The sequence below is a fragment of the Chiloscyllium plagiosum genome, unplaced genomic scaffold, assembly GCF_037043375.1.
Source record: "Chiloscyllium plagiosum isolate Xiang-an unplaced genomic scaffold, Cpla_swu_hap1 HiC_scaffold_21, whole genome shotgun sequence".
NCBI classification, from domain to species: domain Eukaryota; kingdom Metazoa; phylum Chordata; class Chondrichthyes; order Orectolobiformes; family Hemiscylliidae; genus Chiloscyllium; species Chiloscyllium plagiosum.
This window is the reverse complement of record NW_028270159.1, coordinates 6,834,347-6,861,329: the sequence shown is the minus strand read 5'-3', so window position 1 is coordinate 6,861,329 and position 26,983 is coordinate 6,834,347. Positions and strand designations below refer to the sequence as shown.

Here is a 26,983-nt window from a genome sequence, read left to right as displayed (position 1 = left end):
TTCCTATAGTGAGGCACCCAGAAATGTGCAGAACTCCAACTGGGATATAAATTGTGTATAATAAAAGTTGTTTATAATTTCCCTGCTGTTATACTCTATGCTTATGTTAAATGGCCTGCCATACGCCAGTGACGCCCTCGTTGGATACAGGTTGGATCGTATCAACAGCGAATTAATCACTTTGGACGATTTCATATACTGTAATTTCTGTAGCCAACTGTTGGAAATACTATCGTTCTTATAGTAGTGAATTCCTGCCCCTTGGCAGGGAAGGGCCATCCATCTTTGTAACTCAAGTTTCCTCCATTCTGTATAGTTATTACTCGCCAACTCCTCCGCTTCGTCCTCACTACTCTCACCGATAGTAGTTCTCTCCTCCGATTCTCGACTGATGCTTTCACCTTTTTCCTATACTATCTTTAATGACCCCTTTATAAATATGACTGGATCTGTCTGCTCCTGCAAGCCCTTTAGAATAAGACTCTGTTTGTTATACTGTCTTTCCATATCCTTTGTACAAATATTCATCATCTCACACTTCTCTGCTTTGAACTCATCTGCCACATATTCATCCACTTCACCAATGTGTCAAGATCTACACCATTCTATTTACAAGGTGATCAGTGTTGTGCCACAAAAATCGGTGCTGGGTCCACTGCTTTTTGTCATTTATACAAATTGGATTTAGATGTGAACACAGGACATATGGTTAGTAAGTTTGCAGATGACACCAAAATTGGAGGTGTAGTGGACAGTGAAGAAGGTTACCTCAGAGTACAAGGGATCTTGATCAGATGGACCAATGGGCTGAGGAGTGGCAGATGGAGTTTAATTTAGATAAATGTGAGGTGCTGCATTTTGGAAAGGCAAATCCGAGCAGGATTTAGGCACTTAATGGCAAGGTCCTGTGAGTGTTGCTCAACAAAGAAACCTTGGAGTACAGGTTCTTAGTTCCTTTTGAAAGTGGAATCGCAGGTAGATAGAATAGTAAAGAAGGTGTTTGATATTCTTGCCTTTTATTTGTCAGTGTATTGAGTATAGGAGTTGGGAGGTCAAGTTGCAGCTGTACAGGACATTGGTTAGGGCACTCTTGGAATACTATGTGCAATTCTGGTCTCCTTGCTTTAGAAATGATGTTGTGAAAACTAGAAGGGTTCAGAAAGGATTTACAAGAATGTTGCCAGGCTTGGAAGTTTGAGCTATAGGCTCTGGCTATTTTCCTTGGTACATTGGGGATAGAGGGGTGACCTTGGAGGTTTATAAAATGAGATTAGGTAAATAGATAAATTCCTCTTTCTGAGGTGAGGGAGTCCAAAACTAGAGGCTTCAGGTGAGAGAGGAATGATTTAAAAGGGACCCAAGGGGCAATTTTTTTCAGAGGGTGGTGCGTGTATGGAATGAGCTACCAGAGGAAGTGGTGGAGGCTGATACAATTGCAACATTGAAAAGGCATCTGGATGGGTGTATGAATAGGAAGGGTTTAGAGGGATATGGGCCAAGTGCTGGCAAATGGAAGTCGATTAATTTAGGATTTCTGTCAGCATGAATGAGTTGGACCAAAGGGTCTATTTCCATGCAGTATATCTTAATGACCCTATGACTCTAATTTATAATTCTCTTAATGTTTTGTGTTATTCTTTAAATTTTGAAGTTGTCCCCTGCATTCCAAGACAAATCATTTCCATGTATTGGTAAAAGCAAGGGTTCCAATCCTGACTCCTTGGCAATTCCACTACAAACATTCCAGCTATGAAGTACTCATTAACCATTAGTTTCCTATCCCTCAGCCAATTTTGTAACCATGCTGCTAGTATTTTTTTATATTCTAGGACCTAAGCTTTCCTCTGAAGTCTGTGTGGTATTGTATCTGTTACACCTTCAAAAAAAAATTCCCAACTTATTTGATGCAGTTTTAATACATGCTGACTCTCTCAAATCAAACAATCCACCTTTTTCTATATGGCTACTAATTTTATTCTGAATAATTTGTTTCTAGAAGTTTCTGTACCACCAAAGTTAAATTGATTTTTGGTTTGTGATTGCTGGGTCAATCTTCACATCCCTTGTTTTTTTGAAAAAGGGGTTGTAATATTTGCAGTTCTCTGGTATCATCCCAATCCAGTGAAAATTTTAAAGACCAGTGTCTCCATAACATTCAATTTCACTTCCTTCAATATTCTTGGATACATTTCAACTAGCCCTAAATTTATCAACCTTTTTAAAACATCAACAGCTTATCTAATATTTCCTTATGAATTTTAAAATCCTCTAGTGACAGAGCTTCATCCTCTGCCTCTTTGGATTGAGTAGCATCTTTCTCATAGGTAAAGGCAGATACAAAGTATTCATTTAACTATTAAGCTAACTCTTCCCCTCTCGGAAGATGTAAAGCAGCTAAGGTTCACTAGAGTTCTCTCGTGCTGAAGTAGGAAACATTTAACAATGCGTATCTATCTACTGTATCTAATGTCCTTCTGAATAGTTTAGTTTATTCACGAGCAGGTTGGGAGGACAGATTGCATATGAGTAAGGTGCAGAAGCATAGTGGCTACACTGCTGAACTAATTAGAAACGTCAGAGTGCTTTGGTGTAGGAAGGAATCTGGATGTCCTTATGCACTAATGCAGAAAACTAGTTTGCAGGTACAGTAGGCAATAAAGAAGTCAAATGGAAATTATTGCTAAAGGAATAGAGTATAAAAGTAGGAAAGAGATCTGCAACTGTACAAAGGCATAAGTGAGAATGTGTAAACTGTATTATATGCAGTTTTAATTTCCGTACTTGAGGGATGTATTTGTATTGGAGGCAGTTCAGAGGAGGTTCATTAAATTGATTCCGGATGTGAGCGGTTTGCTTTATGAAGAGAATTTGAGCAGTTTAGGCTTATACTCTCAAGTTGAGTAGAATGAGAGAAGATTGAATTGAGGTATAAAAGGTATTAGAGGATTAACAAAATAGATTTAGAGCAGATGGTTCCTCTTGTGGGGCAATCTAGAATGGTAGGTTATGGTTTTGGGATAAGGGATAGCATATTTAAAACAGATGAGGTGAAATTATTTCTCTTCAAAGCATTATGAATCAGGAATGCCAGAGTGCAGTATATACCGGGATATTGAGCAACTTTAAGAAGGACATCAGATGGGCAGCTTTTTAATTAGTGATGGGTTGAAGGGTTGTGGATAGTAGGCAGCAAAAAGGAGTTAAGGCTGAAATGAGATCAGCTATGACCATATTGAATGGCAGAAGGTTCAAGGGGCTGAAATGCCTACTCCTGTCCCTAGTTATGTTCTTATGTAACCTAGAGGCCTGGTCTAATGATCTGGAGACATGAGTTCAAATCACACCCCAGCAGTTGAGAATATAAATTTGAAAAACTGAATAAATCTGGAGTAAAAAGCTAATAACAGTAATGATAAATTTCAAGATTATTATTTAAAAATCCATCTGGTTCACAAATGTTTTCTTGAGTAGGAATTTGTCATTTTTATCAGTTTTAGTTTGTATGATTCCAGATTTGTAGAAATGACTCTTCTGTCTTCTGAACTGGCCTAACAAACCACTTGGCTTTATCCAAGGGTGCAATTTTCTGGCGGGAAGTTGGGAATGGGGAAATAAATACGAAAGTATTGCTAGTTAAGATGAAAAGTGCTAAATCAAAATAGCTAGAAGTAGTAATTTATATTTACACTTTTCAGAAACTGCATCTTTTTAAACTCAAATCTTCTAAGCGATTGTAGATGTACATTCTTCCATGTAGGATGTTTGTCGTTTTTTTTTTGTTTGGTTTTCATTATTTAATTATATATGTATAGGGACTTTACACCTATCAACCTAAACTTCAGCCCAGAGCCACCTCCCAAGCCACCTCGGCTTTTTATAAATGCTGCCTCAGAGGAACGGATACTTTCACTTGCTGACAGCCAGGTAAATGATGCTAGTTATTGGGGAAAAGACACTGGAGGGACAGAGTATTGACGCTTGTTTAATTGATTTGTAAACTAAGCATTTGGCTTATAGCTTATCTTCTAAAAGTGGGGGAAAATGCCCACTTGCATTGGAATTGCTGTGAAGTACAGTACATGCATTGAAATTTAAGTGGAAGATTTCCGTTGCAGTTGCCTACTAACTTGCTACAATCCAGGTGTACATTGACTAGAATATCAGGAAAACTTCCTGCTCAGTATTGGTCAAGCAACTGATCATACTTTTTAAAATATACTCACCAATTAATTTTATCTTGTTGGGTATAAATCAATCGTTTGAGATGGTCTACCCAAATGACTTTTTCATTATTTGTAAAGTACTTTGGGATGGTTACTTGTGTAAGACCATTTCTTGTTCACTTGCTGCTCTACAACTTTTTTGCTGTTGTTCTTCAGGTTAATTATTTTGTTTTTATTTTTATAGAGTGCAATTGGAAGCAGTACAGGCGTAAACCCACAGACTAACAAAGTCCTGGAGATTCTCAACCCAGCTGGGGTTACTTCCAGGTAAAGACTAACTATTAGCAATGTTTGTATGACAAGTAGATAGCTTTAAGTAGGTCAATTTACAAGAAGACAAACTGTATCTTAGCACTGGAAGAGATTTCATTAGCTTGGATCTTCTTATTTCATCCTATCATAAATCTTCATTTGGTCACTTTTAAATGCTTTTTTCTCTTGGGTAGAAATAGAATTGCTTCTTTATACTTTATTACCTGCAGGACTAAACAAATTCAAATTTCAGCCTGTTTATTTTTTTGCCAATATTTGATTTTTATTTGACTTTAGCTTCCATGAGAGTTCTTGATTGTATTGAGGTGTGCTTTCTGTTCTGCTTTGCTACCTTGTCCAAGTGACCATTCTTAGTATTTTATTCCAAACCATTCGTACTTTTAGGATGTTTCACTTTGCTGGAGGAGGAAACATAAGTGATGTTCTGAATAAAATTCTTCATGAGAAATAAATGCAATATTAACCTCACGCTTTTCTTTGTGTGTTAATTGACTTCTTGAGTGTTTCTAGCAGTTTGTTAAAATTAGTTAGCTATTGTTGCAGTACTTATTAATATTCCAATATCTCCATGCAGATTGCAGACCCTGCACCTTGAAGACTTCAATTGTGTTGCTTTGCTGGGACGAGGTCACTTTGGAAAGGTATGAGGGGTGATCGGGAGCTTTTATGTTTTATTTCTGGGTTTTTTTTTGTCTTATTTGGCACCTGCTGTATAAACCTTACTGTTGAGTTGCTTCTGTAAGTAGCAGATAGTACTAAGTATCTAGGATTCAAAAATTTTCAAAGCATAACAATGCAACTGGGATTTATATATTTGTATTTATACTCTTGGGCAACTATAGTTTTTAATCTATAGAACAAAAATGGTTTAATTTGCTGATGTCTGTTAACTGCAGGATCCTAAGTGCTACTGTGATACCATTCTTTGTAAATGGCTGGATAATCTTACAGACTTTGAGATTTAATGCATTTTCTTTCACCAGCAAATATCCTTAGTATTTGAAATTTGTATTTTTTTTTTTAAGTATCTGACAACCCTGAGATGGACAAATGTTTTAAATTTTTTGTTTGTTTGGTTCTGGAATATATTAAGAATATTACATCTGGCTGCATTTCTGAGATGGCCGACAGGAATCATTGTCTGTCCTATTGTTGTTAGTTATAGGTTTGTGACTATTTTAATACCTCTCTGCATTCAAGGACTGAACATCTTACTTTAATGGGAAATGACTTGTATTGCCTGTACCTACTTGTGTGATAGCAAAGCCCATAAAATATGGGCTGCATCTTTATCATTTTGTCCATGTATTTTCTAAATTAATCCATTTTTGGAAATATTTAGCACTAATTGTGATGAGGCTTACTCTAGTTTTATTCCTTGATACATTGAACACTTTATTATGCTGTTTAAACGTATAACCTGTCTCTTACAAAACACTCAACATAGAGTGTGTTTTTCTGACTAGGGTTGCCTTGCTTGATATGGATAAACTCTCTTGTACGCTTGTCTTGGCCTATAACATGAGGCTCGGTGGTTAGCACTGCTGCCTCAGCACCAGGGACCCGGGTTCAATTCCAGCCTCTGGTGACTGTGTCTGTGTGTGGACTTTGCACATTCTCCCCATGTCTACGTGGGTTTCCTCTGGGTGCTCTGGTTTCCTCCCACAATCCAAAAGATGTGCCGGTTAGGTGAATTGGCCATGCTAAATTGTCCATAATGTTCAGGGATCCTCAGGTGCATTAGCCAGGAGTAAATATTGGGGAATGTGTCTGGGTGGGTTACTCAGAGGGTCAGTATGGACTTGTTGGGCTGAAAGGCCTGTTTCCACACTGCAGGGATTATATTTAAAAAAAACATTGTCTTTTTACTCTCTCAAACTTTTGTCTTTTAATAACTTGTAGCAGTTATTTTCTTGACTATTTTTGTCTTGTATTCAGTTTTAAAAGCCCTTCTTTAATAAATAGCATTCCCTGTTCTACTCTCCTGCCTCATGTACCACTCTACACTATGGTAAGCGCATCTTAGTAAAAGTCTGGCAAGGTAGCTAATTCCTTAATGTTCAGACTTTAATATACCAAATACAAACTATTACTCAATCATGTTCCCATTTTTCCAAACTCATTAGAATCCATCGCATTTTTCAAATATAAAAGTAACTTTTTTTTTCATTTTTTTCTTTATTTTGGGAACGAAAATTTTAAAAGTAACTGGAAACATATTTGACCTAAAGGATGATTTCACAATTAAGTTTTACATTTGAATACAGTTGCAGGAAAAAATGCCATTATTTTCATTGATTTTATGAAATTGTTTGCCTCAAAAGCTTTAAATATAAACAAATAATTAAACTTCATCTGTGGCTATAAAGTACTACAATGATACATGCTAAAGGTCTTTAGTCCTTTGCGGACAAAGTAAAATAAAACATTTTTGGGTATTTGGCATCCATTTAATAAGCCAAAGCACAGCATTAAGGACTCTATCATTCCCTGAAGTTTCTATATTTGCCTAAATATTTAGGAAGTTAAGATATTAGCAAGTTGTAGTGATCTTGTGATACTGAGACCAAGTAAAGTATCTGTTGTGTAAACCCAGTCTGCAGCAGAGCTGTCAAGCAGATAAAAGCGCAAAATCTATGTCTACTAAAGTAACAAATGTCTACAGTATTGTATAGTAAAGTCCTGGATTCCTCTCCGTTTCAACTTTATCTAATAAGTATCTGAGCCAGAAGGTCCCAATTTCATTGCTTGGTTTGTGTTGTGTATGAATCAGGGTGGATTGTTATCATTTAGAAACAGTACAGGTGAGCTCATCTCTATAGATTCCACAAGAGAAGCTTATTCATAGCTCCCATGTATCTGATTAAAAGTGCCTCTATATGTGTAAAGCTGTGATCAAAACAGATGTTAGCATTTCAACATCCTCTGTATACCTCAAGATATTGAAAATTCATTTTGAAACACTTGAAGATTGCTGTACTTCTGTTCTAACTAACTTACTTTATCCTAGGTTTTGCTAGCCCAACATAAATTGACTAAGAAAATGTTTGCTGTTAAAGCCTTGAAGAAAGGAAATATATTGTCTCGTGATGAAGTAGACAGGTGGGTGTCTGATGGCTGTGAAATGGACAGTTTTTTATTTCTTGATTTCCTTATCTTTACCCAGGGCATGGATTTTCTGCAAGGTGGGTGACAGCAGTGTTAGCTGCCCAATTTACATGAATAAATTCGTAGGTGTATTGGCTACCATTCTCAGAGCTTGACTCGTGTGATTGGATTCTGACTTGATTTTGAAAGCATTTGACTCCCGTGGCATCAAAAAGTTGACATTGCATGTACATTTTCAGCCTTGTGTAAGAAAAATCCCTGTTGGTAAAAAGTGTTTACACAATAGTGTCAGCTTTGATTTTGAAGCCCATGTACTCTTATTAATGTGTGAAATTCTGGCTGTTTATTATTTTTCATAAAACCCTGAATCTGAGATCAGTTAAGCCAATAAAAATGGGAATTGTGGATCTTGATGTCTATCCCCTTCTGCTTAGAGTTCTAACTAAAACTCATTCTGTTATTTTAGTGTAGGACAGTTGTGATTTGATGATGTACTTGAATTGTAACCCTAAGATTACCATTAAAACTGCTTAATTCATAGCTGATACAGATTCATTTGTTTTAATAACTTTGCAATAATTCTTCTCTGTACCATTGTAGGAAAGCCATGGAGTAGTCTAAAATTATCCTCATAAGGAGGGAGATGTGGATAAAAAGCGAATGTCTGAGCATATTGATCACCTGTCAGTGTCTAGCTGTAATTAATTTTTGAGGTTCAGTCAAAAATTTGAGTTTTCTCCTTGCCTCTGGGTTTTAGAGCTGCTTAACTAGACACCAATATCAGAAGAATGAGTGAGGGCGGCACCCTTGTTGTCATGCTTATGCTAGCGTGCTCAACACTGAACTATTTGGTGATTTTGTTTCTGATATTGAGGGTGGGGTTGGTGTTTCTGGCGTGTGGTCCCATTTGATGCAGCTGCAAAATATTTAATCATGGCATTTAACATTCGCAAGCCCAGTATTTCTTGCTCATTCCTAATTGGTCTTGAAGGTGGTTGTTCACCACTACCTTGAAATTCTATTGATTATTGTGAAAGTATGCCCACAGCACAGCTGGGGAGGGCATTTTCAGGTTTTTGATCCAGCAACAATGGGGAAAAATTTGACTATATAATTCCAAGTCAAATTGTATGGGTTTTGGAGGGAAGCTTTTTCAGGTGGTGGTGTTTGCATGTGTGTGGTGTCCTCCTTGGTGGTAAGGGTCATGAGTTTAGAAGGTGAGGTTGAAGGAGCCTTGGCAACTAGTTACAATGCATCTTATAATATGCGCTGAAAATGTGTTGCTGGAAAAGCGCAGCAGGTCAGGCAGCATCCAGGGAACAGGAGAATCGACGTTTTGGGCATAAGCCCTTCTTCAGGAATGAGGAAAGTGTGTCCAGCAGGCTAAGATAAAAGGTAGGGAGGAGGGACTTGGGGGAGGGGTGTCGGAAATGCGATAGGTGGAAAGAGGTCAAGGTGAGGGTGATAGGTCAGACTGGGGTGGGGGCGGAGAGGTCAGGAAGAAGATTGCAGGTTAGGAAGGCGGTGCTGAGTTCGATGGATTTGACTGAGACAAGGTGGGGGGAGGGGAAATGAGGAAACTGGTGAAATCCGAGTTCATCCCTTGTGGTTGGAGGGTTCCTAGGCGGAAGATGAGGCGCTCTTCCTCCAACCGTCGTGTTGTTGTGGTCTGGCGATGGAGGAGTCCAAAGACCTGCATATCCTTGGTGGAGGGGGAGTTGAAGTGTTGAGCCACAGGGTGGTTGGGTTGGTTGGTCCGGGTGTCCCAGAGGTGTTCTCTGAAACGCTCCGCAAGTAGCCGGCCTGTCTCCCCAATATAGAGGAGGCCACATCGGGTGCAGAGGATGCAATAGATAATGTGTGTGGAAGTGCAGGTGAATTTGTGGCGGATATGGAAGTTTTCTTTGGGGCCTTGGAGGGAGGTGTGGGCGCAAGTCTTGCACCTCCTGTGGTTGCAGGGGAAGGTGCCAGGAGTGGAGGTTGGGTTGGTGGGGGGGGTGTGGATCTGACGAGGGAGTCACAGAGGGAGTGGTCTTTACGGAATGCTGATAGGGGAGGGGAGGGAAATATCCTTGGTGGTGGGGTCCGTTTGGAGGTGGTGGAAATGACGGCGGATCTCCAGCTTCTGCAGACCTCACTTTCTCCATCTTATAATATGCACCGGTTGCCACTATTTGACAATGATGTAGAAGATTCTAAATAAGGAAGTCACTTTTATCCTGGATTGAGCTCCTTGAATGTTGGTGGAGCTGCACTTAGGTAAGTGGGAAGTATTCCATCATACTTCCTGAATTGTGCCTTTTTAAAATAGTAAACAGGCTTTGAGAAGTTGGGGTGAATTACTTGTTGCAGAATTCCCAGCCTTTGTCTTGTTCTCATTGCTTCAGTATTCATATGGTTAGTCCAGATAATTTTTCTGGTCAAAATAATCTCTCTCCATGTTGATGTGGACTTAGCAGTGGTAATGCTACTGAATAACAAGAGATGGTTAGACTCTCTCGTTGGAAGCAATCATCAACTGTCACTGAAATGGCAAATAATATTTGCACTATATTTATTTGCTCAAGCTTGTAGCGCTCTTGTGGTGAAGTGGTACTGCCCATACCTTTGCACCTGGAGGCCCAGGTTTGAGTCCTGCTTGCTGCACAGTTGTATAATGTCTCTAAACACTGATTTAGAAAGTACCTATGAGCCCACTCCTGAATATTATCTAGGTTTCAGTGAATGCAGACACCTGGCTGCTTAATTTGCTGAAGGGTTGCAAATGGTGCTGAATAATTCAGCGCTGGAAATGTGTTGCTGGAAAAGCGCAGCAGGTCAGGCAGCATCCAGGGAACAGGAGAATCGACGTTTCGGGCATAAGCCCTTCTTCAGGCTTATGCCCGAAACGTCGATTCTCCTGTTCCCTGGATGCTGCCTGACCTGCTGCGCTTTTCCAGCAACACATTTCCAGCTCTGATCTCCAGCATCTGCAGACCTCACTTTCTCCTGAATAATTCAGCACCAATCAGCAGTGAACATCCTACTTCTGACCTAGGTTGGACCTGGAAGCAACCTTCAAAAGCTCCTGCAGTGATGTCTTGGGTGTTTGTGATGGGTATGACTCCAAACAGTAGAGAATTATCCCCCTGATTCCCATTGATTAAAATTTCCTAGCACTGCTTGAAGCCATACATAGAACATAGAGCATTACAGCGCAGTATAAGCCCTTCGTCCCTCGATGGTTCCACAGGTCGGTGCAACATTCTGAAGCCTATCTATTCTACACTATTCCATTTTCATCCATAAGTTTATCCAATGACCATTTAAATACTTGTAAAGTTAGCGAGTCTACTACTGTTACAGGCAGGGTGTTCCATGCCCATGCTACTGAGTAAAGAAACCACCTCTGACGTCTGTCCTATATCTATCACCCCTCAATTTAAAGTAATGTTCTCTTGTGCTAGCCATCGCCATCTGAGGGGAGCAAGACTTTCTGTCCACCTTAACTAACCCTCTGATTATCTCATGTCTCAATTAAGTCACCTTATGACTAATGAAAACAGCCTTTCCTCTCAAGACCTTCCCTCCATTCCAGGCAACATTCTAGTAAATCACTTCTGAACCTTTTCCAAAGCTTCCACATCCTTCCTATAATTCGGTGACCAGAACTGTACCCAATACTCCAAGTGCGGCTGAACCAGAGTTTTGTACAGCTGCAACATGACCTCATAGCTCTTAAGTTCAATCCTTCTACCAATAAAAGCTAATACTTATGTCAGATACTCTGACATAACTGCAATAACCAACTCATTTTGGGTTAGGTGTCACTTCATAGTGCTTTCAACAATACCTTCCGTCATTGCAAATTGAATTTGTTGGGTTGGATTTGTCTTGCTTTTTATGGACAGGATACATCTGGACAATTTTCCACATTGACAGGTAGATTCAGTGTTTTAGCTCTATTCACATAACTACAAAGGGGGTGAACAAAAGTCTTATGAAAAACAATCACAAACTAGATGTGGGATGTGTGAGAAAACCATTTTAAAGGTGAGCATTTCACAATGTATTTTATATATGAAAAGAAGTTCACTCAAAGTTTAAAGTGACCTCTTATTATAATAGGTATCATTTATTGATTAGATTATTAAATCAGATTGCTATTTGATTTTCTAAAATGTGTATATAAATGAAGATTACTGAACTCAAACTCAACCCTACTTGTATGTATTCTTTCTATTTTTAGCCTAATGTGTGAGAAACGCATCTTTGAAACAGTAAGTTCTGTGCAGCATCCTTTCCTTGTGAACCTCTTTGCTTGCTTTCAAACTACAAATCATGTTTGCTTTGTGATGGAGTATGCACCTGGAGGAGACCTAATGATGCATATTCGTTCCAATGTCTTCTCTGAACCCCAAGCTAGGTAAGTGCTCAATGAGAATATGGAACTCAATCCCATGTATTGTGATATGGACAAGCCATTCATTCAGATAAAACACGGTACTGTGTGGTAGTGATTACATTACTGGACTCCCTAAATCAGAGACTTGGGACTAATAACACAGAGAACATGAGTTTAAATGGTCAGTTTGAATTCAATTTTTTTTTAACCTTGTAAAAGCTGACCAATAAAATTGACTACAAAGCTTTTAATTGTTGCAAAGACCCAACTGATTCACTAATGTTTCTCCTTCAAAAAAAAGGAAAATCTGCCTGTACTTGTCATCTGATGTGACTCTAATCATATTCCAGTGTGACTTGATTATTAATTATCAGCTGAAGTTGCTAAAAAATGCACTGTTCAAACAGAGGGATGGGCAACACACACACGTGCCCACATCCTGGGTGAATTGCAAATTTTTAAGTCTGCTTTAAGGGAGTATAAAATAGATGACATTCATGCAGACACTAGGAAAGATGAAAAAATGCAATCTGGCACATTTAATATTATAACAGGGAAATCTTGTGCACTTCAATTCCCAATTAGTGGTAATTCTAACTTGAAAAAAATACACAAACAAGATTAGTAAGTTTCTTGAAGTTAGTTGTGACTTATCAAATGCAGAGCTTTATCACCGAATTATCAACTTCTGGCAAGAATGTGCCAAAGCACTTTTTAATGAATATTGTGCAATCATACATTTTACAGCTGCCTGTAGCTTGTTCCAATAAGTGACACTTCTTTTTGAGATAAATATTTTGGTACCTACCTGAACTCTTGCCTATATATTCTCATGTCTTACAGTTCTACCACAACTGCCTTGCTTTATTTTAGCCAAAACTACAATGTCCAATACTTGGTTTATAATCAGGTGATTCATTTGTCAATGGTAGCCAGAGCTAGTAAATAATGGTTGCTGCAATGAGGGAAGAGAAGAAACCTTTGTACAAATAATGGGATGAAATGATGTAGCTACCTGAGACACTAAGTACACTTGTTATGTTTCACATTAGTATGGTATGTTCCCTACCAAACTACTGAGGTACCGACAACTCGTGGACTGTGGTGTTTCTAAAAGGCACTCTCCTCCACCTCAACGTTGACAGTGAATGCTGGCCTTGCCAGTGAATATCACATCCCATACAAATTAAATAGAACATGTTCCTGGTGGTGTGACCTGATTGTGCGTTTAAGCTAATGAAGGGAAATAATTGAATGAAAATAGAGAACAAGGGAATAATAAACTGAAATGTATAAGTTCAGTTAAAAGCATGTGAAAATAGAATACACAATTATTATTGGATGTGGAATAATTTGATGTTTAAAGAGGTGTGAAAACCAGCTGGGAAGGCATTGGGGTAGTAGTAATGTCACTAGGCTAGTAATCGAGAATTCCAGGCTAATTGGAATGAGAGTATGAATCTAATCATGGCAGATGGTAACAATTTGAATTCAACAAAAAGCTATTTAACATGATGGACACAACCATTGTTGATTGTTGGAAAAACTGGTTCACTAATGTCCTTTCTGAGGAAGGAAATCTGCCATCGTTATCTGGTTTGGCCTATATATGACCCCAGACTGTCAGCACTGTGGTTGACTTTTTTTAGGTGTGCTCTGGGCATTTGGTGAGGAGGTAAATGCTGGCCTAACCAGCAATGCTCACATTTTGGAACAAATTTTGAAACCCCTAAATTGGGATTAAAATTATACACTGCCAGCATGTTCAATGGCAGAATGGAATTTTTAGACTAAATTTGTCTTCCTTGAGAACAATGCTAAATTAATTGCAGATAAGTTCGATAAGAATATGTCAACTGAGTCCATTTATTAACGTAGTCAAATTCACTTGAATTAGTGAGATGACGTTTTATTGTATCTCTCCAGGTTTTATGCAGCTTGTGTTATCCTTGGATTGCAATTTCTACACAAGAAAGATATAGTTTACAGGTAACTACTTTAAGTATGTCATTGGTCTTGTTAACTCTTCTCAAGCTTAGTCATTTTGAAAAATTTGTACATTAGTTTGAAGTTTAAAAATGCTTCATTGGAACACTAGACTCTTCGTAGGATTGGAAGGTCACGTTAGCTTTAGCTGCTGTTTGCTGTAATTGAGAAACTTGGCAATTTCCATCCTAGCCACTAGATGGAAGTCTCTGCCGGGTTGGAATTCAGGCTAGACAGTAATGGCAGTGGAAGAAACATTAGTTCCACCGATGTAGTTTCGTAAAGATATATTGATCCTAAATGTGGAAACCTCTGTGGAAACTGATTCTTTTTGTTGAAGTTGAAATTGAGGGAAACTTCTGATTTTTTTTAAAGTGACGTCTGATGGTTTGCAAGTTTAAATCTGCATCCTTCTACTGACCATGGTAGTATGCTGTGCCTACACATTCAGATCATCAATATTTAGTTTTTAAAAATTCATTAGTATTGGCATTTTAAACAATCTTGAAATGCCTTCTGAGGAAATGACTGACAACCTGCCAGAATGTATGTAATTTATGTAAGTATTATTTAATTTTAACTGCAATAAACATAACTGTAGATGTGAAACTGCCTAAGTTTTCACCTCTGTCTTCCACAGGGATTTGAAATTGGACAATTTGTTGATGGATGCTGAAGGTTATATTAAAATTGGTGATTTTGGGCTCTGTAAAGAAGGTAAAATGCCTTGTTTCCCATTAAGTAAGCAAACTGTCACATCATAGATTGTTTAAGGTGAAGCTCTTAGGAAAAGTATGAAACCCAAAAAGATGACGCCTATGAATTCCTAGTTTTTTTTTGTTTGTTTTAATCGAGGTGCTGCATTTTGGGAAGGCAAATCTTAGCTGGACCTAGACACTTATCGATAAGGTCCTAGGGTGTGTTGCTGAACAAAGAGCTTGGAGTGCAGGTTCATAGCTCCTTGAAAATGGAGTCGCAGGTAGATAGGGTAGTGAAGACGTGTTTGGTATGCTTTCCTTTATTAGTCAGAATATTGAGGTACAGGAGTTGGGAGGTCATGTTGCGGCTGTACAGGACATTGGTTAGGCCACTGTTGGAATATTGCGTGCAATTCTGGTCTCCTTCCAATTGGAAAGATGTTGTAAAACTTGAAAGGGTTCAGAAAAGATTTACAAGGATGTTGTCAGGGTTGGAAGATTTGAGCTATAGGGAGAGGCTGAACAGGCTGGGGCTGTTTTCCCTGGAGCATCAGAAGCTGAGGGGTGACCTTCGAGGTTTACAAAATTGAGGGGCATGAATAGGGTAAATAGGCAAAGTCATTTCCCTGGGGTCAGGGAGTCCAGAACTAGAGGGCATAAGTTTAGGGTGAGAGGGGAAAGACCTAAGTCAACTTTTTCATGTGGTGGTGTATGTATGAAATGAGCTGCCAGAGGATGTGGTGGAGGCTGGTACAATTGCAGCATTTAAGAGGCATTTGGATGGGTATATGAATAGGAAGGGTTTGGAGGGATATGGGCCGGGTGCTGGCAGGTGGGACTAGACTGGGTTGGGATATCTGGTCGACATGGACAGGTTGGACCGAAGGGTCTGTTTCCATGCTGTGCATCTCTGACTCTATGACTCTATTCTAAATAATGGTCCATCAGCTTCTCTCATTGCAGAGTGGATAGAGGGTTTTTCGGTGTAAGTATTATGTTACACTAACTTCCAGCTTAGTGATTATCTTCTAGCATTTGGAAGGGTGGGGTAGAAATCAGTAATTAGCCCATTTCTGGTCAGTGACTCCTGTTGGATAGGCATCAGTACACCAATGTTGAATGAAAGAGCATTGGATGCAACTGTGCCTCCATAAGTGAATAGCCAGATTCTACTCACCCATCTGATACATATTCCTTGTTTTGGAGCATAGATAAGGTACTAGGGTGTTGCAGAATCACACCCCCAGTCAGAGTCCAATCTCTAAAGAGAAAAAGGAAGTCTTTTGAGAAGGAAAGGAATACATGTTTGTCACTGCATAAAAGTTACAGGGAGATGATGGATCGAGAAAGTCATTTGCCCTAAAAATAGATGAATTTAAGGTGGACTTAAGCTAAAGGCTGACTTTTGATTCAGAACAGTAAAACTTCAAACCAAAAGTGACATTCTTTACCAAAGGAGGGCTCTCTCGAGGGGACAGTGCAGATAATATGGGAGCTTTTGAAAGCTACTCATCAGGTAGCAACTGTGGTTAATGATGTGTCACTAACTGACAGGACTGAATCAGAGGTGGCTCCAGCAAAAATTGTCTTAGTATAGAAATTTAAAAGGTTGGAGCAGTAGTAGACCATTGGTCCTTCAAGCTTGCTTTGCCATTCATTATGATCACGACTGATCATCTCTCCAACCTCTTGGCGCTCACGTCTCATCCCTGATGAAGGGCTTTTGCCCGAAACATTGATTCTTCTGTTCCTTGGATGCTGCGTGACCTGCTGTGCTTTTCAAACACCACATTCTGAACTCCAGCATCTGCAGTCCTCACTTTCTCCGTCCAAGTTATAAGCCTGTTCCCACTTTGTCCTCCATATCCTTTGATCACTTTAGACGTAAGTGCTATATCCAACTCTTCCTTGAAATCCTATAACGTTGCGGTCTTGACTTTTTTCAGTGGTAGTAAATTCCACAGGTTCAGCCATTCCCTCTGGATGAAGAAATTTCTCTTCATCTCAGCGGTTTATCCCATTATCCTTCTATTTCCCCCATTCTTCTGAACTCCAGAAAATACAGTCCTTACTGATTCAACCTTTCCTCGTATGTAAACCCTGCTGTCCAGGAGTCAGTCTGGTAAACGTTTGTCAAGAGCCTTTTGGAAGTCCAAATAAGCCACATCTGCAAACCTCCCACCCTGCGCACACAACTTAATGGATCCTTACACTCCAGGGGTTTGTCAAGTCTGACTTTCCCTTGTGTAAATCTATTTTACTTTGTCTGATTCTGCTGCTCGTTTCCAAGTGCTGTGCTATTAATTATTTTATTATGGATTCTAGCATTTTCTCCCACTACTACACTGGTCTATAATTCCCTGTTTCCTCTCTACTTTTTTTTTTAAATGGAGGGGTTATACTAGCTACCCTACAATCATATTTAGAATATGACCACCGTGCATCTATTATTTCTAGGGTCACTTCCTTAGGTATTCTGGGATGTAGATTATTAGGCTTTGGGGATTTCTCCGCATTCAATCCCATTAATTTCCCCAACACACTTTTTTTTTTCTCTACAAATGCTGATTTCCTTCAATTCCTCTCACCACAAACGCTGGTTTAGTGAGTGTTTTTTGTATTCGCCTTTTAAAAACCGAGCCAAGTGTACATTTAGTTGCTCAGCTATTTCTTTGTTCCCCATTAAAAATACCCATGTTCCTGACTTTAAGGGACTTGTGTTTGTCTTCACCAATTTTTTTCCTCTTTGCATACCAAAGGAAGTTTTACAGTCAGTTTTATGTTCTCTGCAAGCTTACTCTTTGTACTCTAATTTCCCTTTTTTTAATCAATCTTTTGTCCTCCTCTTGCTGAATTCTAAACTTCCCACTCTCTAGGTCTGTTTTGTTCTGGCCAATGGAAATGCCTTTTCCTTGGATCTAATACCATCTCTTGTTTCCCTCTTAATTAATGCTTTGACCACATTTTCCCATTTTGCCTTTGCACCAGACAGGAATGAACGATTGTTGCCCTTCACCCATGCACTGTTTGAATGGTTGCCATTGCCTTTAAACTGTCATTTCATTAAATAAAATTCCCCAAACTATCATAGCCAATTCCCACCTCCTATCATCATAGTTCCTTTACTTAAAGTCAGAACCATAGTTTCAGAATCAACTACATCCCTCCAGCTTGATGATGAATTCTATCATATTATGGTTGCTCATCCCGAAGGGGCCTCTCAACTAGATTGCCAATTATTCTTTATTCCACAATACCCAGTCAAGGATGACCTATTTTTAGTTTCTCCAATGTATCGGTCCAGAAAACCAGCCTGCATATACCCTTGGAATTCCTCCTTACTAATTTGATTTGTTCAACATATATTCAGATTAGAGCCGCCCATAATTACTGATATACCTTTATTGTAAACTTCTCTAATTTCCTGTTTAATGCTATTCCCAAATCACCCCTAAATTTTGATCTATATACGCCCCTTGGTGTTTCTGAGCTCTACCCATATAGATTCCACATCAGAGCTAATATTGTTCTTCATTATTGTGTTAATTTCCTCTTTAACCAGCAATACAACTCCATTCCTTTTCTTTTCTTTGTCCATCTTAAATAGTGAATAACCCTGGATGTTCAGTTCCCATCTCTCATCACCCTGTTTTTGTGTATGTAATCCTGACTGTATTTGTTTTCATTTATTTGCACTTTTTAAATTCATTGACTTTATTGCAAATGTTCCACACATTAAGGCACAAAGCCATAAGGTTTGTCTCTGTAACATTATTTTTCTGGTTCCCATTAATTTTCACCATGTCTCTACTTTATCCTGGCACTTGATTTCTCTGCGTATTACTTTTCTTAATCCCCTTACTGTTCTTTGCTCTTGTCCTTGATTCACCTTCCTCTGACTCCATGCATAGGTACGCATCTCCCTGCCATTTTAGTTTAAAGCTTCCCCAATCACTTAAGCAAATATTATGTCTAGGACATCAGTCCTGGCCCAACCTAGGTGTAACCTGTCTGATTTGTACTGGTCCCATGTTCTCCAGAACTGGATACAATGCCCCAGGAATCTGAAAATCAGCCCCCACTTTGAGCACTGATATTATTGAAGGTGAAGGAATTGAACTTAGGGACTGAGATTGACTGATCCTGACAGGCTGTTACCTTCTATATGTGTGACTTAAGTTCTTTTAAATACTTCTGTTGCAGGAATGGGTTCTGGCGATCACGCAAATACGTTTTGTGGAACCCCTGAGTTCTTGGCTCCAGAGGTGCTGACTGAGACCTCATACACACGAGCTGTTGACTGGTGGGGTCTGGGCGTGCTTGTATATGAAATGCTGGTGGGAGAGGTGAGATCTTTGTTTCTCAAAGCAGTGTGTTGTGTAGGTAAATACCTATGATGGACCAATAGGTGGGAAAGTAAGTTTCAATGAAATAAGAAGACATTTATAAATGTGAATGAGCCAGAATTTGGCAGATGAAGTTCAAACCTGGGTAAACGTGAGGTTATGCACTTTGTTTGGATGAATAGAAAGGCAACTTTTTATCTAAGTGAAGAGAAACTTCAAAGAAATCAGGTGCAGAAAGTGTCTTTCTGCGTGAATCACAAAACTAGTATGCATATGCAGCAGGCAACAAGGAAGGTAAATGGAATTTTGGCATTTATTTCTAAAGAAACAAGAGAAAAATAGGAAAGTGTTGCTCAATTGTACAAGACATTAGCGAGACTGCATCTGGAGTATTGCTTACAATTTTGTCCCCTTACTTGGAGAGGTGTAGTTCTATTGGAGGAGATTCACTGGATTGATTCCAGGGGTGAGCAGTTCAGGCCCATAATGTGTCTCATTTAGAAGAATGAGAGGAGATCTAATTGAGATATATCAGATGACAAAGTTGACATAGAGAGGAGGCTGGATCAGTGTTGCTGGAAGAGCACAGCAATGCAGGCAGCATCCGACGAGATTTTGCTGCTCGTCGGATGCTGCCTGAATTGCTGTGCTCTTCCAGCACCACTGATCCAGAATCTGGTTTCCAGCATCTGCAGTCATTGTTTTTACCATAGAGAGGAGGCTTCCACATGTGGGGCAATCTGGAACGAGATTTTGTGGAACCCCTGAGTTCTTGGCTCCAGAGGTGCTGACTGAGACCTCATACACACGAGCTGTTGACTGGTGGGGTCTGGGTGTGCTTGTATATGAAATGCTGGTGAGAAAGGTGAGATCTTTGTTTCTCAAAGCAGTGTGTTGTGCAGGTAAATGCCTATGATGGACCAAAAAAAGGAAGAAAGATCCTAGGAGGAGGCATGGGTGGCCGTGGCTGACGAGGGAAGTTAAGAAACATATAAAATTAAAAGAGAAAAAGTATAACATAGCAAAGATAAGTGGGAAAACGGAGGACTGGGAAGCTTTTAAAGAACAACAGAGGATTACTAAGAAGGAAATACACAGAGAAAAAAATGAAGTACGAAGGTAAACTGGCCAAAAATATAAAGGAGGATAGTAAAAGCTTTTTTAGGTATGTGAAAGGCAAAAGAATGGTTAAGACTAACATCGGGTCCTTGAAGACAGAAACAGGGGAATATATTACGGGGAACAAAAAAATGGCAGAAGAATTGAATTGGTACTTCAGATCTGTGTTCACTGGGGAAGACACAAGCAATCTCTGAGGTAACAGTGGCTGAAGGACCTGAACTGAAGAGAATTTATATTTGCCAGGAATTGGTGTTGGAGAGACTGTTAGGTCTGAAGGCTGATAAGTCCCCGGGGCCTGATGGTCTACATCCCAGGATACTGAAGGAGGTGGCTCGAGAAATCGTGGATGCGTTGGTGATTATTTTCCAGAGTTCGATAGATTTGTGATCGGTTCCTGCAGATTGGAGGGCGGCTAATGTTGTACCACTTTAAGAAAGGTGGGAGAGAGAAAGCAGGAAATTATAGACCAGTTAGTCTGACCTCAGTGGTGGGAAAGATGCTGGAGTCTATTATAAAGGATGAAATTACAACACATCTGGATAGTAGTAACAGGATAGGTCAGAGTCAGCATGGATTTATGAAGGGGAAATCATGCTTGACTAATCTTCTTGAATTTTTTGAGGATGTAACTCTGAAGATGGACGAGGGAGATCCAATAGATGTGGTGTACCTGGACTTTCAGAAAGCTTTTGATAAAGTCCCACACAGGAGGTTAGTGAGTAAAATTAGGGCGCATGGTATTGGGGGCAAAGTACTAGATTGGATTGAAAGTTGGTTGGCTGATAGGAAACAAAGAGTAGTGATAAACGGCTCCATTTCGGAATGGCAGGCAGTGACCAGTGGGGTACCGCAGGGATCAGTGCTGGGACCGCAGCTTTTTACAATATATGTTAATGATATAGAAGATGGTATTAGTAATAACATTAGCAAATTTGCTGATGATACTAAGCTGGGTGGCAGGGTGAAATGTGAGGAGGATGTTAGGAGATTACAGGGTGACCGGGACAAGTTAGGTGAGTGGTCAGATGCATGGCAGTTGCAGTTTAATGTGGATAAATGTATGGTTATCCACTTTGGTGGCAAGAACAGGAAGGCAGATTACTACCTAAATGGATTCCATTTAGGTAAAGGGGCAGTACAAAGAGATCTGGGTGTTCTTGTACACCAATCAATGAAGGTAAGCATGCAGGTACAGCAGGTAGTGATGAAGGCTAATAGCATGCTGGCCTTCATAACAAGAGGGATTGAGTATAGAAGCAAAGAGGTTCTTCTGCAGCTGTACAGGGCCCTGGTGAGACCACACCTGGAGTATTGTGTGCAGTTCTGGTCTCCAAATTTGAGGAAAGACATTCTGGCTATTGAGGGAGTGCAGCGTAGGTTCACGAGGTCAATTCCTGGAATGACTGGACTACCTTACGCTGAAAGACTGGAGCGACTGGGCTTGTATACCCTTGAGTTTAGAAGACTGAGAGGGGATCTGATTGAGCCATATAAGATTACTGAAGGATTGGACACTCTGGAGGTGGGAAACATGCTTCCACTGATGGGTGAATGCTGAACCAGAGGACACAGCTTAAAAAGCAGGGTAGGCCATTTAGGACAGATGAGGAGAAACTACTTCACCCAGAGTGGTAGCTGTGTGGAATGCTCTGCCCCAGAGGGCAGTGGAGGCCCAGACTCTGGATCCATTTAAGAAAGAGTTGGATAGAGCGCTCCAGGATAGTGGATTCAAGGGTTATGGGGATAAGGATACTGATTAAGGATGATCTGCCATGATCATATTGAATGGTGGTGCAGGCTCGAAGGGCAGAATGGCCTACTCCTGCACCTATTGTCTCCTTTTAGGATAAGGGGCAGCAGATGTTAAGACCTGAGAAATTACTTTTCTCGAAGGGTTGTGAATTTGGAATTCTGAGTGGATATTGATCCATAGACGTTTCATGAGAAATGGGTTGAAGGGTTATGGAGAATAGGCAGAAAAGTGGAGTTGAGGCTAAGGTGAAATCTGCCATGATATTATCAAATGACGGAGCAGGCTCAAGGGGCTGATTTGCCTACTCCTGCCAATTCTCAGATTCTTATTGTCCTGTGATATGATTTTGAATTTCAGCTATGGGTAGGAGCTTAGTGTAGCGCTGACAGAGTAGAGAAAATGGCGAGGAAATTGTATGTGTTCCTCTTGCCCTTGCAGATTGTTTGCTAAGTGAAGAGTTGGGAGTATGTAAACCTAAATTTGGCCAATGTTGGATACAGTTGCAAAATGTTTATTACTGGACTAATAATCCAGAGATGGTAGTTTCACTATATAGCAGCTGGGGAATTCAAATTCAGTGGAATCGAATTCATTTGAATTTAAAGGTCGGTGCCAGAACTTGCTGGACTGTTGTAAAAGTCAATTTTAGTTCACTAATTGGGGAATGAAACCTGCTTTCCTTGCATAATCTATCTGATATGTAACTCCAGACTTTCAGCATTGCTAATTGTTCTCTGAACTCAATAGCTCGATGAGCTAGTTCAGTGAAAAACCGCTATGTTAGACTGCAGTGGCTCAAAGAGATGCTCACCATCTGCTTCAGGGATCTTGGAGGTGAGCAGAAAATGCTGACCTTGTATGTCCCCACCTCCCATGATTTTCTTTTAAAGATTGTCACAACATTTAAGAAAGCAGGTAGATCTCCTCCAACTACCTAATGCGATTCTTGAGCCACCTGTTATGCAATTAACCTGTTCTGAATTTTAAAATAAATTTTGTTCCTTTTTGGCATAATGTTTTGAAGGAAATTCATCACTAATTAAAAATAGTAATAAAAATAGAAGTATAAAGTTTCTGTAGTTTCATGAATTAGTGTTTGCCACTACGTTTTGCCCATCCACCGTGTTCAATAGAATACGGAAAGCAATTGTGTGTTTGCTGGTTATTTACAGTGCCCCTTTCCAGGAGATGATGACGATGAGATTTTTGATAGCATTGTCAATGATGAAGTCAGCTACCCACGATTCCTTTCTACAGAGGCTATTTCAGCTATAAAAAAGGTCAGTCTGAGACTGTTGCAACTCTTGATCTATGTACAGCTTATCAGAAAAGTTATTTGAGAGAAAAGTAAGTATATAATTTTCATGTCACTTTTACCCCCCTCATTTTTCAGCTTCTGAGAAAGGATCCAGAACATCGCCTGGGGGCTGGTGATCAGGATGCAGAAGAGGTGAAAAAGGAGATGTTTTTCAAGGTGAGTAACAGGCACATGCTACTGATGCACATTTAAGTATAATTAGGTGCTTTTATTTGCTGTCCTGTGTAGTTTTCATTTTTTTTAATTTTAACTTTTCACCTGTATTTTGACCTAAACTTTGTTCCACAGGAAGTGGATTGGGAAGCCCTATTAGCTCGAAGAGTAACGCCACCATTTGTCCCAAAAATAAGGAGCCCATTTGATGTCCAGAACTTTGACGATGAGTTCACATCCCAGAGACCAATCCTTTCTCCATTTTCTGATTTCCAGCCACTAACTTCACAGGAACAGGCAATGTTTGAAGGGTTTGATTCTATATTTGATCTTTAACAAGGTAACTGACCTGTATGGTTTGAATGCACTGTCATGATGTAGATTAGGAGTGCTAAAAGGCTGAATTTGAAGCTCTTGTGGCTGCACAGTTTGAAACATTTGGTGCTCTGCTGATGGTAACTTGAATATTGACACTTAACTTCCAAGGTGACCAGAACACTGAACTTTAGTTTCATTCTATGAATGCAATTTATTTTACTTTCCTAGAATCAATGTGTGAGCTTTAATCATTACACAGAAATATTGAGATTGTTCATCATTTTGGAACTTAACTATGCACAGTAGCATTGGGGAGATGTGGCTCCCAAAGTAACTCAGGCATTTGTATTGAGACAAGTGAACTAAATCATTGTTAAATTCAGAAGTTGGCGAGGTCAGGTTTTTTTTAAATTCAGACATTCAAAATTGTTGATGTCTTTTTAAAAAAAAAGTAATCCCAAAACTGGCCTCCCATTAAAAAGAAATTCCATTGAGTGGGAGATTATTGCTACAGGCATTTTTCCACAGTTTTGAATCTCTGTCTGAGAAATATTTGCCAGTAATAAGTTGTGTACACCTGTTCACCCCCCACCCCAGCCTTACTGCCTCGATCAACTATTCATCTCCAGTAGCTGCGATCACCTTTATTCTGCGATTGGAAATCTCTCTGGAGCAAGACTGGCCCCATCTATTTTCTCCCTTCATGTATAGTGCCATGCAATGAGGGCTGGACCAAATTACCAATGGTTGCTGATTGTAGGCAAATTGTATGTGAATCGAAAGAATTTGAACTTTTTACAATGTTGTAACCACACTAAAACTTTGAGATCAGTTATCTGGGTATATTCAAGTAGTCTTTTTGTTCACTTCTTGCGATGGCAATTTTATTTTGCATGTCATACCATCTTGAGCAGAGAAGACCGGTCGGACAATTGCACTGATTTCTATAGGTGATGTAGGGAGAGTTTGTGTGCCCAGATTTGCTCTAACTTTCTTTTGCTGACCTGGGGAAGAAAGGCTAGACCTATCTCCAGAGAAATGCAATTGATTCCAGGAATTGCTTGTTTATTTGTTCAAGTTCCAATTTGCTACTTTTGTATGCCTTCTAACTTTTGAGTATGTTTATGTACCTTGGATTTGTGGGTGAGACAAGTCCTTTTTAAACTTCTGCACTTAACTTTAAATGCCCATTTCAAATAAATTCCTCTAAGTTATTTCAATTCAGTTCATAACTTTTGATAAGTTATAAATCCATTTAAATTAATATAGATGTATTGATAATAAATGACCCTGAATGAAAGTGTGACAGTAAAGAAGGATGTGATCTAAAGCTTCAGTTATATTGGCCTTTTCTGATCTTGATCTCCTGCAAGTGGAAAGCTAGATACTATTTAAGGAAGTAAAGAAAATGTCTGGAGCAAATTCATTGTGTTGCTGTTAAATATTCTGATCAATAGTTAGGATGTAGACAGTTGGCCACTTTTCTAGTCCAAGGGCCACGTGGAACTATTTGATTCCTCGAAGATCTTTCTTTTAAAAGAAAAATTCAAGAATCAAAAGTATTAAGTTTTGCTCCATAACAATCTAAATATTTGCACAATTATCTATTTGTATAAAGTATGTTGTTTAAGGTTAGTTTTATATGGAAAAACACTGATTTTTTTTTTTAAAGAATGCACAATACTGTTCATATTTATTGTAATTTGTCTTGTGATAAATTCATTGCAGTAAAATAAAGGGAATTAACCATGCATTCCTAATTGAGTTAAGCCATTCACTTCCAAATAGCAATTTGCATCTGCTGCATAGGTTCTTAACAGAAATATCAGTGGCAATGAGAAGCAAGAATATGCTGAACAATGTATCTTTGACTTTCTCAAGTAATTGAAAACAGATTCCTCCATTGCCAGACCATAGCGACACGACGGCTGGAGGAAGGGCGCCTCATCTTCCGCCTAGGAACCTTCCAACCACAAGGGATGAACTCGGACTTCTCCAGTTTCCTCATTTCCCCTTCCCCCCCCCCCCCCCATCTTGTCTCAGTCCCAACCCTCAAACTCAGCACCACTTTCCTAACCTGCAATCTTCTTTCTGACCTCTCCGCCCCACCCCCACTCCTGCCTATCACCCTCACCTTAACCTCCTTCCACCTATCGCATTTCCAACGCCCCTCCCCCAAGTCCCTCCTCCCTACCTTTTATCTTAGCCTGCTGGACACACTTTCCTCATTCCTGAAGAAGGGCTCATGCCCGAAACGTCAATTCTCCTGCTCCTTGGATGCTGCCTGACCTGCTGTGCTTTTCCAGCAACACATTTTCAGCAGTAATTGAAAACAGACCAAAGTATTCTATAAAGATCATTCTGTACCATGTGATCTTTACACCATTCAAGAACCTATCCAATTCCCTCTTAAAGTTAGCTTCCATCATGTTGCTAATTATACATTTGAGACTTGCTGCTTCCCAAAGGAAAATAGCCACCCAACACATAGATTAAACTTGTAGCTCCCATCTCCATGCTGTTAAAATGAAATAATTTAAATTGGCTTTCTATCCACCCCCTAGTTTTAAAAAAAAACTACCTATAGTTAGTGTCCATTCCCAGCAACAGGAGATACAGTCAGAACTTGTAGTACAAACATTTTTCTTAATTTTGAGTTATCATGTTTCTTGTGTCATTTTTGACACTTCTGATCTTCCATCATCTTCCAAATGTTCCTCTACAGTTCACCACTGGTATTGCATATTCAGAGTTCTACAAGCATTGGCATGCTGCTGCCAACTTCTCTCATATAGAACATAGAAGAATACAGCGCAGTACAGGCCCTTTGGCCCTCAATGTTGCGCCGATCCAAGCCCACCTAACCTACACTAGCCCACTATCCTCCATATGCCTATCCAATGCCCGCTTAAATGCCCATAAAGAGGGAGAGTCCACCACTGCTACTGGCAGGGCATTCCATGAACTCACGACTCGCTGAGTAAAGAACCTACCCCTAACATCTGTCCTATACCTACCCCCCCCCCTTAATTTAAAGCTATGCCCCTTTGTAATAGCTGACTCCATACGTGGAAAAAGGTTCTCACGGTCAACCCTACCTAAACCCCTAATCATCTTGTACACCTCTATCAAGTCACCCCTAAACCTTCTTTTCTCCAATGAAAACAAACCCAAGTGCCTCAGCCTCTCCTCATACGATCTTCCTACCATACCAGGCAACATCCTGGTAAACCTCCTCTGCACCCGTTCCAGTGCCTCCACATCCTTCCTATAGTATGGCAACCAAAACTGCACACAATAC

At 39.7% G+C, this 26,983-nt stretch overlaps 1 protein-coding gene across 1 annotated transcript in view; it reads left to right on the top strand.

The window, feature by feature from the left end:
- LOC122564991 (serine/threonine-protein kinase N2-like) overlaps positions 1-25,435 on the top strand; it is a 56,595-nt gene extending 31,160 nt beyond the window's left edge. Inside the window, exons 12-22 of the mRNA XM_043720594.2 lie at positions 3,813-3,924; positions 4,408-4,490; positions 5,071-5,137; positions 7,507-7,598; positions 11,833-12,009; positions 13,915-13,977; positions 14,615-14,691; positions 18,876-19,018; positions 23,066-23,173; positions 23,287-23,367; positions 23,500-25,435. Coding sequence (XP_043576529.1) covers positions 3,813-3,924; positions 4,408-4,490; positions 5,071-5,137; positions 7,507-7,598; positions 11,833-12,009; positions 13,915-13,977; positions 14,615-14,691; positions 18,876-19,018; positions 23,066-23,173; positions 23,287-23,367; positions 23,500-23,700 — 1,204 coding nt within the window. The 3' untranslated portion in view covers positions 23,701-25,435. The remainder of the gene's footprint in view (positions 1-3,812; positions 3,925-4,407; positions 4,491-5,070; positions 5,138-7,506; positions 7,599-11,832; positions 12,010-13,914; positions 13,978-14,614; positions 14,692-18,875; positions 19,019-23,065; positions 23,174-23,286; positions 23,368-23,499) is intronic.
- The last annotated feature ends 1,548 nt before the right edge of the window (positions 25,436-26,983 follow it).